Here is a 16,417-nt window from a genome sequence, read left to right on the forward strand (position 1 = left end):
TCTTTTTTTAATCTTCCTTTATTCTTTTTAAATCTTTCTACATTCTTTATTTATCCATTCCCAACAACTATATTTTTCAAATTTTCAATCGCTATATTTTTTTAATCTCCCAAAGTTAACATTTTTGGTAACATTTTAATTTGAAATTTATTAAATCTATGTTAGTCTTGTAATTTATCGAATCTATGTAATTTGAAATAATAAAAAAAATTCAATTATTTTTCCCTTTGAAATTCATCAAAATTTTCCTAGTTTTTAATTTTAGTTTATGGTTATTATTCATTAACTTATCATTATCCCTTTCTATTTTTTCTCCTAAAAAACCTATCAAATTTTAGTTTAAATGATTATTATTATTTATTAAAAAACATCTTAGATCATAAATACTAATCAGTAATCTTCTTCTTTTTTTTGTTAAACATGCTAATAATATTAGCAACAAACAATTTGTTATAAAAGAGTTTAGCTTTATCAAAAGCTAGTAAACTATCCACCATAGACGGTGGGTCATACAAAATAAGAAGTCAGTTAACTGAATAGCTCTCATTTTAGCTAACCTATCAGCACATCTATTTGCTTCACTTTATATATGTGTTACTGTGCAATTAGGGAATGGTCTGATCAGGTTCCTACAAACAATCAAAAGAGGTTCTAACATGAGATTTATAGTGGAAAGATTGGAAAGCAAAAAAAAAACAATCACTTTTGCATCTAATTTTGTATTGATATTGTCTAATTTCAATTGTCGAGCCAGAGAGAGGCCATCCTTAAGGGCCCAAAACTAGCGATCCAGTCCCCATTACTACGGCACAGCACCCCACCTCCACCAGCCTTCTTAGGATTCCAATAACAGATCTGTCTGTATTGTGCTTCACCCAAACCGGAATGGGCTTTTTCCAGCTAACTTGGGCTTGAATTCTACTTGGTTTGCTAGAGTTATCAGGTACAATAGCAAAGAATCTAGCTCCCTTCTTGATACAATGAGAGTGTATGTTTGGGTTGGTTCTCCCAAATTGGAAGATAAACCTATTTCAATGGAGTCAAATCATCCATATAGCTTGGGGAAAAAACATTCTTCCAAGGTATACGAGGCTGGAAGAAAAACTCATGAGATTCACAGTTCCTTTTTAACCAATCCAACAATGGGGTCCCAAAGAAATCCTGCCTTGCATCACTGACTCCCAAGTTCCTCCAAACATCCTTCGCCACACTATAATCTTGTAGAACATGGGTAATTGACTCAGCAAATATACCACATAAATCACAGGTGGTATCAAGATTAAAACCCCTTAAACTTAAAACTTCTTTAGTACAGATGCTAAAAGTGAGAGCATTGCCAAAGGAAGAATTATATTTTTGGCATAGTTTTGGCATTTCAAACCCACAAGTTAGAAGTATCCAGGTTCAAAGGATTCAAAACTTTAGCAGTCAGATAGGCCGATTTAAGAGTGAAATTCCCATCCTTAGAAAAAGCCCATATGAGCATATCTTCCTGCGAAGGGTTTGAAGCAAGAGGGATCCCTTTAATTTCTTGCATGATATACTCTGGCAAAAAAGAGGAAATCCCAACATCATTAGAAAGAAATTCTTTAATAGAGATGTTCCCTTCACCCTCCATTAGAGGGCCTTGAATTTGTTTCCTAAGAGGGCTTGAGGCCAACCAAAAGTCATCCCAAACACACACAGTTTCCCCATTAGAAATAGGCCATTTTAATCCTTTGTTAAACACCTCCCCCCTTCCTTAATTCAGTAATCTTCAATAGTGAAATCTCATTTTTATGGATCTATCAATTCATCATTAAAATCAACCTTTATTATATAACTCTCCTAAAAAAAAAAAAAAAACTCATTATATAAATACGTACAAATAGAAAAAAAAAAAAAAATCACTCAAAAGACAAACCCACTCCACTGTGTACGATTAACCCACACTTGATGCCACCACTCATTTTCACTCAAAAAACACCAAGGCCACACATTTCATTTGCATGAGAGAAAAAATGACACAGACAGCGCTAGCTCCTCCCTTTCTCTAAGGACATGCTACCCAGATGGGTTAGAATTTGATTGGTTTTAAGATTATGTTGCGTTTGTGTTTTGATTGCGTATCCTTCAGAGTTTATTAGAGACGTTTGAGAGAGAGAAAGGGTTTGGGTTGAGTTTTGTAGCCGTTGTGAATTGAATGTTGAGAGTAAAAGTTCAATATTTTTAAGTGGTTGGGTTGAATTATTTATTCTGGTTAATTCTTTTCTTAAGTGTCAGACAAACAAAGTGACATTTTTTTTGGTGGGTTTTGGGCAATGGGCTGAGCTCGTACTAAATGACTCTTATACCCTCATTTATCAGCTCAAGACTAAGGACACTGCAACAAATTTGGAATAAAAAAGATGGGTAAGTTAGGCAAAGCAAAAAGTAGCCTCTTTAGTCTTTTCTTCCCCTCCATTCAATTTCAAATATTCATTAGGCATTCGGCAAAAGCAGCACACACAGTACACTGCACTACAGTAGTAGTAGTAGATCTAATCACTCTCATTTGCTCAGAATGAACCGAACTTTCTCTTCTAAGATCCCAAAGAAACCTTCTCCAGCACCGCCAAAGGTCGATGGAAGCACTGACAAGACCAAGAAAAAGAAGAAGAAGAAGCAGAGTCCCACTCGAAACCCATTACAAGATTTCAATGCCATTTCCAGCATCACCAGCAGTAGCCATAGCAGTGAGGCTTCTTCTGTGTCCATTGAAGCTCCCAGAGGCTGCCTCAGGTTCTTTCTCTCTCACCATTCTTCTTCTTCTACTTCTAATTCTACTTCAAATTCGAAAACCCCTTTTGATAGATACAAAACTGTGTCCAAAACACCCAAATCAGCCCCTAATGTGATGGTTTCAAAGCTATCCAAATCTAAGCCCTCAAGGGAGAGCAAACTGTCAAAATCAAACATTGAAGAAAACCCAGATAGACCCATATCACAGAAAGCACAGAAAATTAAGAAAAACCCACCTTGCTTGTACCAATGGCAATCTGGGAAGAAAACCAGTTCCAAAACCGGGCAAAAATTGAAACTTTCTTCTGTTCTAAACAATAGTGATAATTCTGTGAATAAGTTGTCATCTGGGTCTGAAGTAGAAGGACTTGTGAGGGTGGTTAGTCATGTAGGTGAGGCCACTGAGCTCAAACCATGGGGTGCTGCTGATGCAACTTGTACTCCTTTGAGTAAAATAGCAAGTGGGTCAGGTTTCGATAGTGAAGTTGGTAAGGTTGTGGAGGAGAACTCAAACAGGAGCAATAGTAAGACACCTCCTGTTCTGCCCTCGGTGTCGCCTGAGATACAATGTGGATCATCTGTGGTGTCTACAACGATAACGCCTTCTTGTTATGCTGCTGGCCCCATGGTTTCTGGGGTCACTGACAAGAGGAAATGTAGGCCTAGAGGGATTCTAGCTATTGGAGAAAATGATGACTTTGGTAAAGTTAAGCCTTTTGATAGTTTTGATGATGATAATGATGAAGAAAATGTTTTAGGGGTTGGTGATGAGTCACTCATGATCCCTGAACCTGCTGAGGCTTCAGTGCATTGGCTTTTATCTCCATGTAATGAGGAGGATGAGGATCAGAAGGAGAATTCTGAAAATATGTCATGTGGAGCTGAGAGGCCGGCAGGGTCTGCCATACTTCAATCTCCTTCACCCTTATCTGGTGATGGGTTTTCTTCAGATATTAGTAACAATTGTAATACAACAAGTACTACTACTAGTAGTTGGAGAAGGAGTACTCATTTAATTTCTCCAAAGGGACTTCCAGAATTTGAAGGATTTATGGAGCCTCTGTGTGACCAAGAGGCCATTATGTCTTCTCATTGTGTGACACCAAGTCGTGAGGCTGTTCCCTTAAAAGAAGGTGGGAAAAACCATAATGATATTGAAGGTGAGAATTCTCCATTCTCCAAGGGCTCTTTTAGTGGAAATGTCATGCAAACCCCACAATCAGACTCAAGCTCAGGTAGACCTGTTGGCCTATCATGGTTAAATGAAGACAGTTACAAGAAACAGCACTTTGAAGCTGAACTGAATTCAGTGGCTGACATACTTCAAATGACAAGGTTGTCTCCCAAGAGACATTTATTAACAGAGGATACTGTTGATTCAAGTTTCCAGTTTGATTGTCTAACTAATTCTTCCAACTCCATCGATCTTACCCAATTTCAGAAAATTTTAGATGATCGAGCTTCATGGCTTTCAAATTCTACTTTTGATAGTGTGTCACAATCCCAGATGAGAATATCTTGGAGGGAAGGATTAGCTAGCCGAATTTATGAGATGGATGAATTTGATTGTTGCAGATGCTTATCAGATGAAGAGGAAGATGCCAGTGGCTGCAATGGTGACCAATTAAAATCCCATTGCAGTCCTGAGGCCAATAAAGATGTAGCAAGTAATCAGATATTTACTGGCACCTCGATGTGTACTGAATTTGTAGATAATGAACTAGGAACTGATGAGAACGGTAAAGAACAGTTTCCATCTCAATTACAATGTTCCTGTGCAGAATCCATCAGCACCGATGGAGGTGGCCTTGTTGCTTCAAAGGATTCAGATTGGAGTCTATGCTACAAGAACCACCTGTTTGAAGTATAATTCATTACCTTCTCTTTTATGGGTAAGTCTGACTAACCTGAGTTGAAAGATGGTTTTTCTTTGTGGTAACTGGGAATTACTACTTTAGGATGACTCCCACTCTTTTATTCTATTCTTTGAGTCATTTCAATTGTATTTTACTTGAATTTTCTTCAATTAAAACTTTGCTCTTCATTATATTATGTAGGATGTATTATGATTTGCCGGATCTGCAGTGAATATAATCTCAGTTGAGACTTGAGAACTTCTTTTTTTGTTGGTATATTGAGAAATTCTGTCATAGTTCTTCTGTGAACTAATAATTCATGTCATCAAGAAGCAATTTAATAATCAAGATGGTGCCACTCTTAATAACTGCTAATGATTTTTTTGGGTACATAAGTAATTCATTAAACACACTTAAACAGGAATAATGGAGATGGATCTTGCAGTGCATTGACCCTCCAAGTCCAAAAGGAACATTAGCAATATATCACTAGGAGGTTCAGAAAACAAAATACAATCTTCTTATTGATAGCATCTGTGCCTAGCTAATGTGTCAGCACAACAATTAGCTTCTCTAAACATATGTTTGACCCAAATGTAGGGAACTTTGGAAATCAATTCCCTGTAACTCATAATGTGTGCCTGTAAGTTTCTGTTAGGAGTGTCAGATTTTGTAACTATGTTAACTACCACTGCTGCATCAAGTTCTACTTCTAAAGAGCTCAAATGAAGTTGTTTAACCAAGAGTACCTCTCTAAGGGCCTAGAGCTTTGTCATTACAGTTGTTGTGACCCCTATGGATCCTAAAAACCCTTGTAACCATGTTAATCACCACAAAGAATGAGCTTTGAGATTTCATGAAATTTTGTAGAGCAATTTGAATTTCGAGTTTGTTTTAGTTGCCAGATCATTTTTTTTTTTTTTTTATACCAATAGCCTTATATTTTTCAGATAACAAATCCTTAAAAAGAAGGGAGCTCAACTTCTATAAGTTCTCAATTCATTATACTTAATAAGATGCCAGGAAGGGTAGAGAGAAATATGAGGTGACAATAGTAGTATCATTTATGTCATGCAATTTAGATGATAGATCTTGTGGGGTACTAGGATTCATGATTGATCCTAGATAAGGGAGCCAGATGAAAGATATGGAATCACAATGTTTTCTCTTTGACAATAATATGTGATGGAGGAACCCAATAATTCTAGTTTGAATGACAAATTCTTTTATAAGAACATGGTGTATGGTTAAGTCATGGATTCAAGGCCCTTTTGGAGCTTATGTAACTTATTAATGGAATAAAACTAAAGAAGATAACAATGGAGGTATAGAACCAGGAGAAAAGGTAAAGCTTATTATTGTTATTATTATTAACAAAGGTACAGCTCTATAAAATATAAATTGCAGTAGCCAATGTAATAATAATCAATCTAGTTCCATCATTAAATGTAATCAATCTAGTTCCATCGTTAAATGTTCTTCATAATCCTTGTGATGTTCTCCTTTTTTTTCTTTTTCTTTTTTGATAAATAGTTACAATGGGGGTGGGGGGGGGGGGGGTGGGGAAGGATAGGAGATTTAAACTCTGGATGTCTCCGTTGAAAACTCTAGAAGGTGCTAGTTGAACTATGGCAAGTGATGTCCTATTCAATATGTTAGAATTTCCACACGTGTAACTGTAAGTTGCTAACAATACTTTGGCTTGGTATTGGCCTTAAAAGCTATGATAAAAATATAAATGGTAAACATAATCGAAGCATAAAGAAAGAGGTTCAAAGCAATTGAGACAAAATGGAAGCAAGTGGTTGAGTTTCCAATGCTTTTCAATAAGGACCTTGTTGTGGGACTGAAAGAGAAAGTGGAAAGATTTGATTAAGATTGAGAATTGGGAAAAGGTTGTTGAGAGAGCAAACGAGTTTCTGCAGTGTTTCATTTCCAACAAGCCTTAAAAGGAGCTCTAGGAACTCTGACTAGTTCTTTGAACAATGAGTTACATTTACAGACCATCAATGCTAATATGAGCATGTTTGGGACGCTAATAGAAATAATCGATTAGTCCTTCTACTGTAGGCATTATTTTTTTTCCAAAAAAGAATTAAGAAATAATCATGGTAACCATTCAAGTAGATGAAATTAGTAAAATTATTTGGGAAATGTATTGAGCAATATAATAGAGAAGTATGTAATGTTTTCTCTTTGCTCAGATGAGCTGAATACTTTACCAGATCACTAGAAATTTTTGCAAAGCTTATTGGTAATGCTTGAGAACTATGGGGAAATGGGTTATGGTTTTATTTATATAGAAGTCTACTAGTAATGTCAGTGGCATATCTTTGAGGCTAGATGGTAATATGCCTTTTATGTTGGGCTTTCTTCTTCCTGGGTTAGGTAGGTGTGTGTACCCTTCTTGTAGTATATTTAAGATGTTGGTGAGAGTTTGAAAGTGCTGCTAGTGGTATAATGAAGTTCCTGGGAAGGACTAGTGTTTTGGAATTCTGTACCATCTTGTTTTATGTTCCTTTTATGGAGAGAGAGAGAGAGAGAGAGGAATAGAAGGATATTTTGACGACCAAGAGTTGTCCATGTAGAGTCTTAAATTTCAATTAATAGGGTTGTTGTATTATTGGATGTTATTGAATGCGCCTAGACCTCCAAAGCTTTCTGTTCTCATAGTATTTGTAATTTGTAGTTTGTACTAGAAACTTTAGGGTATACATCCTGTTTACTTCATTGGTTTTTCTTGTACTTGGTTTTTGTTTAATGAAATTTAAGCCTTATGGTCTAATGTAGAAGTCTGAGTATTGCTTATAGCTAATACTGGATCTGGGTATAGTTTGGAGTCAGATAGAGTCATACTCATATCAACGGATCTAGAACTAACTCCTCAAATTTGTAAAATAGACCCAGCAAGCAAGGAAATGAGCCTAAAATTTGAAAACGACTCACCAAGCAGGAAATTGAGTAGAATTAACTCCTAAAATGTTGAAAATGGACCTAACAAGCAGGGAAATGGGCTGATTGAGCCATGGCGTACTAGTAGAAATGTAGAATAATTAGTCGAGGTTTCTAGATATAAGTTGAGACCAAATGGCCTGTAGCTGTAGGGATCTTAGTGGTCCATATGGGCAATTGCATAGGACATAAAAGGGGAGCTGTCAAGGATGACTTTATAGAGAGTGTTACTTTGTTGAAAAGACCAAGTTTGTTTGAACAGGTCTGAGAACTGAATACCTAAACATTGAGTTGTTGGAATTAATATTTACTAGTTAGTAAGTTTCTGACCATTTTTTTACTTAAAATGGATCCCAGCCTTAGTTTCTGACTATATTTGCTTACTAGGAATCAGAATTTTGATCTTTTTGTTTTGTTAGTAATCTTATATTCCCTTACTAATGTCCCTACATTTTTCAAAGACAGCATAAATCTGTTACACTGAAAATTTGCTTGTAGTAGGCCACTGTTTCTTTACTCTCCTTTATTCGAGCAAAAACTTTTGTGACATCAATAAGAAAAAGGTTGTAGTCTTTTTTCCCCTCTTCTAATTACACCTTGCTGTTAACATTTTTTCTCTTAATTGCTTTCTTAAGGGAGTATCAAATTTGTAAACAGAATAAAAGCTGGTAGTGATTTTTTTTTTTTTTTTTTTCTCTTGATTCTTTTAAATTTATTTTTTATTGCTATTTGGTTGAAGATGACAAAATTGAAAATCAGCAATTCTTCCGGGATTTGAAAAGGTAAAAAGAACTATAAATTTGATCTAGTTCTCTGTTGTTAAATAATAATTGAATCATTCACAATATTGGTAATTTCGAAGATAAAAGAGCCACAGACATTAGTTACACTTTGTTTTTGCATTTATAATTTAATGACTTGAGACTGAAATTAGAGATTTTTTTTTCCCTCTTGATTTTAAGTCTTTTATTGCTGGATCCGTAGGGAGAACTTAGATCTAGTGTAGATCTGACATGAACCAGCCAAGAGATGCCACCTTCAAGCAAATTGACACTTACAAAAAATAATTTGAGAAGGAATTCTAGTAATAAACAGGATTACTGCTACAAGAAGTAGATTTTAGATTTATTTATTTATTTTTGGAGTGAGAAGGTAGATTGAAGTTGGGACACTAAAAAATCATTTTTATATAGTCAAAGAGACCAAAGATTAGTGAAATATGATAAATGAAAGACTAGTCTGGTTTATAACAAACAGGTTGATAAAATGGACTGATGCACATTATTTTTCTGTGGGCTTAAATTCTGCTAACCCCCTGATTGAGGATGAAAAACTTGAAAATCAGCATAGCTGGGGGTTGTAATGCAAAAGAACTATAATTTTGTTACTATTCTTTGTTATAACAAAACATGAAACAGTAATTGATTCATTTAAAGTATCAATCCGTTATCTTTAAATGGGAGAAGACACAAAGACATTAGTTATACTTGATTTTCCACAGATGATATCATGACCTGATTATTGAAATGCAATTATATACTTGATTTTGTACATATGATGTAATGACTTAATATTGAAATGCAATTATATGCTGCATGCGGAAACTACTTTTACAAATGACCATTCTCTAAGCCTTGTTCTTGTTGTTGACTTCTTGTTCTAATGGATTACATGACCAGAAAACCACTAAACCAACCCTTGAGGTTATACAAGACTATTTTCCATTGGCAACTTTTAACTTTGTTTAAGTAATAGTACATTGTCTCTCTTTTTCTGCTAAAAGATATGTCTTGTAACAATTTTGCTGTTTTAAATCTTTTTACTTTCTTGATATTCATTAGGGATGTATATCTGAAGTCTGAACACCATGGAAATGATTTTAATCCCTTTGTTTCTTAAACTTGAAGAAACAAAATCTAAATCCTGTTTTGATGATAAATCAATTGTCATTTGTCAGATTTTTTTGATCCTGATAAGATAAATCGCAGCTAGACATGTAAAATATTTGCACTTATAACTTGTCTGTTAAGTCTTTAACTAAATGTTCTTAAGCTTATCTCTAGATTTTTATCTCTTTTCATTTGCCTTGTCACCAAGAATATAGATCAACACTATCCTGAAACACACTCAACATTTTAGCTATATAATTGTATTTAACGGTAACGATCATATGGGTCAAGCTAGCCTAAGCATGTTGAAATATTCCAACACTAAATAATATGTATATATATTATCTAGTTTGCGTAATCCAATAGAGAAATATGTTCCACAAAAAAAGATAAATGTATATCTTAGTGCTATTATTAAAACTAGGAGTGCACGACTTTTATTAGAAGGAAATTTCAGCCACCCCTTAAAAAAACTGTAGCAATGAAAGAATTAGCACATTAAAGAACAAATAGTCGACTATGTTTGGTAGAGATCTTAGTCACGAGGACAGATTTAGTACATAAAATACAAACAAACAAGTGAACAACTACAATCATCTGGTTCAGTCTTCAGAATCAAAATCAACTTGTATTAATTAATGTAACACATACGTGAACGAGACCGTTATAATGACAAAACAAATCATATAAAAGTTACAATTTTCAATAGCAAGTTAGATACTCCTACTGTAATAAGAAACAAAATTTGAATGTTTTAATTACCATGGCTTGTTCAAGACCAGGGTCAACATTTCTGGGTGGCTGAAACTTCCTGCTTGGCTCTGACCGAGTTCTATAACATGTATCTACTTTTCTTTAACTCTAATTATGGCAATCTGGGTGGACATACTTCTTTGACTTGGTAAATTGGTGGTCATACTTGAGCAAGAGAAATATAAAAGAAGATATGCTTGTTATACATCAAAATGCAATTTAATATAATTTTTTTGACTTTATTTGGCGTGCGTGACTTCAATATACCACAATTATATCATAGATAGGATGATGCTGATGACAATAATAAATATTTATTGATATGGTTTTCTTTAAACAAAGCCTGCTGTTGAATTTGTTGATACATGAAAAACCAGTCAAATGCCAAGTTTTAGAGTAATGGTTTTTTTTTTTCTTTTATATTTCTTTTTTATATATAACTTTTTTTTTGAGAAGGTTTTTTATATATAACTTCAATGTCATTGAGTTGTTTGTACTTGGTTGTAATAAAATATGATCCGCAACTAATTTGGTAGTTTTTTTTATATGAATTTTCTAATATAGCATTATTTTCTGTTAAAATAATAATAAGTCTATCTATACAAATTATTTTAACAACTTTTTTTTTTTTTACCAAAATATTAAATTTTTGGTACACAATAAAAATAATAGTAGTAACAAACCCATAAATAATTGATTGATACATTAATCACAACTTATCAGCTTCATAAATTTATATTTATATATATATATATATATATATATATGAAAATAAGAAATAATATTTATGAAAAGAGTCTTTTACCTTATCTAGCTAGCGTGTTTGAAAGACATTTTGATACAAATGCCCCCTCCCATTATAACTATTAAAATATCATTATATATATATATATATATATATATATATATTCCTAAAAAAAGGTCATATTCATAGTATTATTCTGAAAATACAAAAAGATATTTTTGGGCAAATGATTTGTCTCCCTATCAAAGTCAAAAATCAAAATGACGTGTAAGACTTCGATGCTTCATTGTTTCTTAGAAGAAAAAGTTGGGAGAAGTATATATCACACACCAACCACCCCAATATGCAAAAAGCCCAAAAGTCCTGCATCTTTAATTAACCTCTTGCACATTGTATTGTCTCATTCCTTATTCCTTCCTTCAACATAAAGATAGCAAGGATATCCACACAAGTCTTAGATGGAGGGTCTCATCCCCATGGTGTTCAAGGCATTCAAGAAAAACAGAGTTCGCAGCCAATACAGGTGTCTCTCCTCAGGAGCTTCTCAAAGTTACAACATAACTGATTTCTACACCAATAGCCAGAGTCATGTATACATGTTGCCTTCAACTGAAAAGGTAGGTGGTTTTCACACAGAGAGAAATGGTCACAGGAGACACAAGTCTGTTGGAGATTATGCTGTTGAATTCTCATCATCTGGAGATAACATGAGAAGAATGGAAGTTGCACCTCCTGCCCCCCAGAAACTTGTGAGGTTTAGGAGCCACAGAATGTTCTCATGTGTAACTGGTGCCTAGAATTGCAACCTTTCTTGGTATCAACTAATTCCAAGTGTTGTAATATTTTGTTGATTTTGTTGTTTGTTTTTTTGGTTATTTTTTTGCATTTATATTTTTATTACTTATAGTTACATATCATTTCTCCACAATTGTTGATATGATCTGTTGTGATTAATACATAATAAAAGTGGCATCAATAGTAAGCTGAAAGTGAAATTGATGTTACTTCGATCACAACAATGATCAAATTATGTCAACAATTGTAAAAAATGTTGTGTACTTATTACTCAATATAATTTAGATGTAAATACTTCCATGTATAATACGCAACTTTATCATGCCCAACTGAGGTTAATTAGGCAAAATTGAGTCCGATCAAGTACTCTACCCAGCCTGATAAAGATGTATGTGATGTATATAGAACTCAATAGGCCATACTGTAGCTTTTGTAATCTCAAATTTATAAGCTACACTTGTTTGGTGCCTGCAAATAATTAAGCCATGTGAAGCTGTTGACATGTATGCTTGCTTGTGAGATTCGCACACCCAATGATCAGTCCTGAGATTGCATAGCTAGAATTTGATTATTGTACAAAGTTTGGACGCACTCTCAATTATTTATAATTAACTTTGCTTTACCAACATTTTTGTTGTTATCGATAAGGCGAATGTATTACTGAAGCTAAAGTTAAACGTGCATTTTGATAAAAAAAAAATTTACTTATTGTTTATTTATTGAAAATTGATTAAAGTATATAATTCTAACTTAAGGGAATGAATTAAAAGATTGTATATAAATGAATATCGAAAAAATTGATAGTAAGAAAGACCCTAATGATATTCTTCACAAAATTTATGTGAATATCATGAAAAACAAGTTGAGATTCAAGGAACTCAAAATGATTTGGCTTGCTATAAATCTAACGAAAAGGTTGTAGATGATCAATGATGTTTGCAGCACTGTCAAAGTGTCAACCTCTTGTTTGTTAGATTATCATATTGATTGATGTTGGGAACTTTCCTCATAGTCTCCTTTTAAGAATAATTCTCTGCAATAACCAGCTAAACACTAGAAAACAAGATACACTCATTACTAATTTAAATATATTACATCAAGTGGTTTATTAAACATTAATTTTTCAAAGTTCCACAGTGAAAAGCTATCACGCCATAGTCATTCCATGATGTATTACAATAATTGTCGAACCTTTACTTACCTAGTTCAACTCAAGCATGATTATGAATAATAATTACAATAACAGGCTTGGCGTTGTTACTTTGTTTGCACGGCTCTTTGTGTGTGTGTGTGTGATATTTCGATAGTTATAATCGGAGAAGAGGGATTTAAATCCTAAATATCTCTATTGAAAACACCAGAAAGTGTTTATCAGTTGAGTTTACAAAATTCTTGTGATTGAAAAGTTTCTTAATCTTTTTTTTTTTTTTTTTTTTTTTGAGAAATGAAAAGTTTCTCATTTAACTTCTCTTGATATATTTGTTGATTTTCCCTTAACTCAAAAAACTTGTCGCGTATAACTTATTATAAAATTGTAGTGAGATAAGAACAACTTGCAAGAATAGGAAATCTAAGGTTCACAATTTCTTTTTCATTTTCGTAAATATTCAGGAGCTAAGACTATTCCAATGTTCCTTTTCACCATGCATAAACTGCACCAGATAAGCTAGTAAAAATATTATATTTATAAATAATGGGGAACAAATATGCTAATACATTAGAAACTCATTGCCTATGGCCATGGATAAAGACCTTTCAACATTAAAAAATAAATAAAAATAAAAATAAATTCTGTAATAGTGGAGGTGTTTGGATTCCGGAATCTACATGAAGCTAAAGAGAACCATCTTTGACAATAAACTTTGTTCAAAATGCAGTGTCCCAAAACTATTTCTAGAGAGAATCCTTTTAATTAGATTTAAGGATGAATCTTATAAAATCCTCTACAACATTAAAGCACAGATTTAATTTAATTTATTTTGTTGGTGGTGTGGATTTGGGAATTTGTGTTTCCTTAATAGCACCTTATATATAGGCAGCTAATACTAATAGCTAGGGTTTATAATTGTAATTAGGGATGGGCTGGCCTTTGAGCTCAATTCTCACAACACAGTCCCAGACTGAGGTGTTTTTTTTTTTTTGAGAAGGATTTTTTACTACTAAGTTAAGTGTTGGGTTTCTTCTTAAAAAAAAAAAAAAAAAAAAAAAGGTTAAGTGTTGGGTTATTTATTTATTTACAATGGGTTGGATTGCATTTCTTTGAATTGGCCCTTTAATTTTTTAAGATAATTTTAACTTATAGCATTTGCTCATAACGATAGTTCTTTATTATTAGACCAAAACACCAATTGATTTTTGGTGTAAGCGAAGATTAAACTTCAAATCTCTTATTTAACTCATCAGAGACTTTACCAGTTGAACTAACTGAAACTCACAATTGGCCCTTTAATTTAAAGATGTGAGTTTGATTAAAATTATTTTGGTTGAACCAATTGGACCTAGCAAATGAAGTAAGGTTTCCTTGATAGGGATCGGGTTAGGATAAATAAACCTAAACCCCACACTTAATTTTCTCTCAACCTTAAGTTAAACTTAAATCTCTCTCTCTCTCTCTCTCTCTCTCTCTCTCTCTCTATATATATATATATATATATATATATATATATACACTTTTTTAACTTGCAGTTTTCCAAAAATAGCTCATTAACCTAACTTCCCTGTCAAACATAATTTTTGGGAAAGCCATATAATTTGGTGATCTATTGAAATTAAAATCTTGGCCACCTTGGAAACATTAATTGGAGGTTTAGGACCAAGAGATGACATGGGCTATTTTGAAGAACCTATCGATTACCAAAAGAATTGAGTCTTGTTTCCCAAGGCCCAAGGGTATGCGTTAGTTCAAATTCACAATCCGTAATCACATTTGACCAAGGGAGACTGGGCAACTGACTTGTTCAACATTGGCTAATTAATGGTCTTTTTCTCTAGGGTTGGCTAGAAGAATCAATGCTCAACCATTCGTCATTTATTGATATGTTGTTGTGATTAAATCACCATCATTTATGGCTTATTTGGATTGAGAAATAGTACAATAGAGTTGGCTGTTGGCTGTTGAAAATTAAGTTTATATATATATATATATATATATATATATATATGCAAAACTTAGAGAAAGTCTAATTACGCGACATATGTACCAAAATTTTTCTAAATTTAGGTGCCAAGTGGGGATCACACCACAAATATACTTACATATTTCCTCAAATGATCACATGTAAAAATCAAAAAATTCAAATTCAATTAGATTTTAAATTGAATTTCAATTAGAGTCCAATTTTGCACCATAAGTCCATCTATTTTTTTTTTTTTTTTTTGATGGGGAATACTTCAAAAACTTTATTAATCAATAGAGGTAGCAACTACATCCTGGTTGAGAGCTTGTTCAAGGAAACAATGAGTCTCTTCAACCCAAATAGATAAATCAGCAATGCCTAACGCATGTCTTGCAAGTAAATGGGCTGGCCTATTGCCATTACGACCTATATATGAAAACTCTACACATCTGAAAGAATGGGACATGGCAACTGAACTATAGACTAGCGCTGCTACTGATGATGGAGGAGGAGACAGGTCTTGAAGCGCATTAATTAACGTTAAAGAGTCACTCTCAAGAGTGAAATCTTGGATGGACAAATCCCTTGCAAACAGAAGACCCAACTCCACGGCCTTGGCTTCAGCTTCGACGGCACCCAAAGGAGCTTCAAGCTTCTTGCTACATGCACCGATCAGATGACCCTCAACGTCTCTAATCAAGATCCCCACACCGGCCATACGTTGCTCCTTGAACACAGCACCATCCACGTTAATTTTGAACCATCTATTTTTTTTTAATTTTTGTTGTAAGTGAATTATTGGGTACAAAAACCTAAGAGTCTAAATATATATATATATATATATATATAGAGAGAGAGAGAGAGAGAGAGAGAGAGAGAGAGAGAGAGAGAGCAAGACTTAGATACATTACTTAGGTGTTGTTCCTTAAGTTCTTCTTTTAAAATTCTATCATGTGACTTTTTTCTCATAGATGGAAGTGTATTTTTTAAGTTAAATAGCTACATGGCAAAATCTTAAGAGGGAAACTTAAGGAATAGTACCTAAGGTACTGTACATAAGTTTTGTTTATATATATATAATTAGAAACAATTACATATTATAAAAATCTATGGTTTAAAAAATGTGTAAGCTAATACCATGTATAATTTCAACCTCTTCTAAAAAATATATATAATTTGAACAATATAATTGTTATTGTTTTTAATTGTACTCATACATATGCACGGGGTTATAAGGAAGTTAGGTTCATGAGCTATTTTTGGAAAACTGCAAGTTAAAAATGTGTGTGTGTGTGTGTATAGAGAGAGAGCGAGAGAGAGAGAGAGAGAGAGAACGAGACTTAGGTATATTAATTAGGTGTTGTTCTTTAAGTTCCTCTCTTAAAATTCTATCATATGGCTTTTTTTTAATGGATGGAAATGTAGTTTTTAAGTAGTTACAGGGCAAAATTTTAAGAGAGAAACCTAAGAAACAATACCTAAGGTACTGTACATAAGTTTTGTTCATATATATATATATATATATATAAAATTAGAAACTATTACATATTA

At 33.4% G+C, this 16,417-nt stretch overlaps 2 protein-coding genes across 2 annotated transcripts; both read left to right on the forward strand.

The window, feature by feature from the left end:
• Window positions 1-2,361: 2,361 nt before the first annotated feature.
• LOC115964113 lies at window positions 2,362-4,876 on the forward strand. Its single transcript, XM_031083440.1, has one exon. It carries the CDS (start codon window positions 2,543-2,545, stop codon window positions 4,628-4,630), a length of 2,088 nt encoding a protein of 695 aa, XP_030939300.1. The 5' UTR covers window positions 2,362-2,542; the 3' UTR covers window positions 4,631-4,876.
• A 6,537-nt stretch (window positions 4,877-11,413) lies between these two features.
• Window positions 11,414-11,752, forward strand: LOC115965237. Its single transcript, XM_031084410.1, has one exon. It carries the CDS (start codon window positions 11,414-11,416, stop codon window positions 11,750-11,752), a length of 339 nt encoding a protein of 112 aa, XP_030940270.1.
• Window positions 11,753-16,417: the final 4,665 nt, after the last annotated feature.

This window comes from Quercus lobata, chromosome 10 (genome assembly GCF_001633185.2).
Source record: "Quercus lobata isolate SW786 chromosome 10, ValleyOak3.0 Primary Assembly, whole genome shotgun sequence".
Classification (NCBI taxonomy): Eukaryota; Viridiplantae; Streptophyta; class Magnoliopsida; order Fagales; family Fagaceae; genus Quercus; species Quercus lobata.

Bases quoted from the DNA above. Each gene is read 5' to 3' on its own strand.
- LOC115964113 (XM_031083440.1), top strand. From the start codon at position 2,543: ATGAACCGAACTTTCTCTTCTAAGATCCCAAAGAAACCTTCTCCAGCA.
- LOC115965237 (XM_031084410.1), top strand. From the start codon at position 11,414: ATGGAGGGTCTCATCCCCATGGTGTTCAAGGCATTCAAGAAAAACAGA.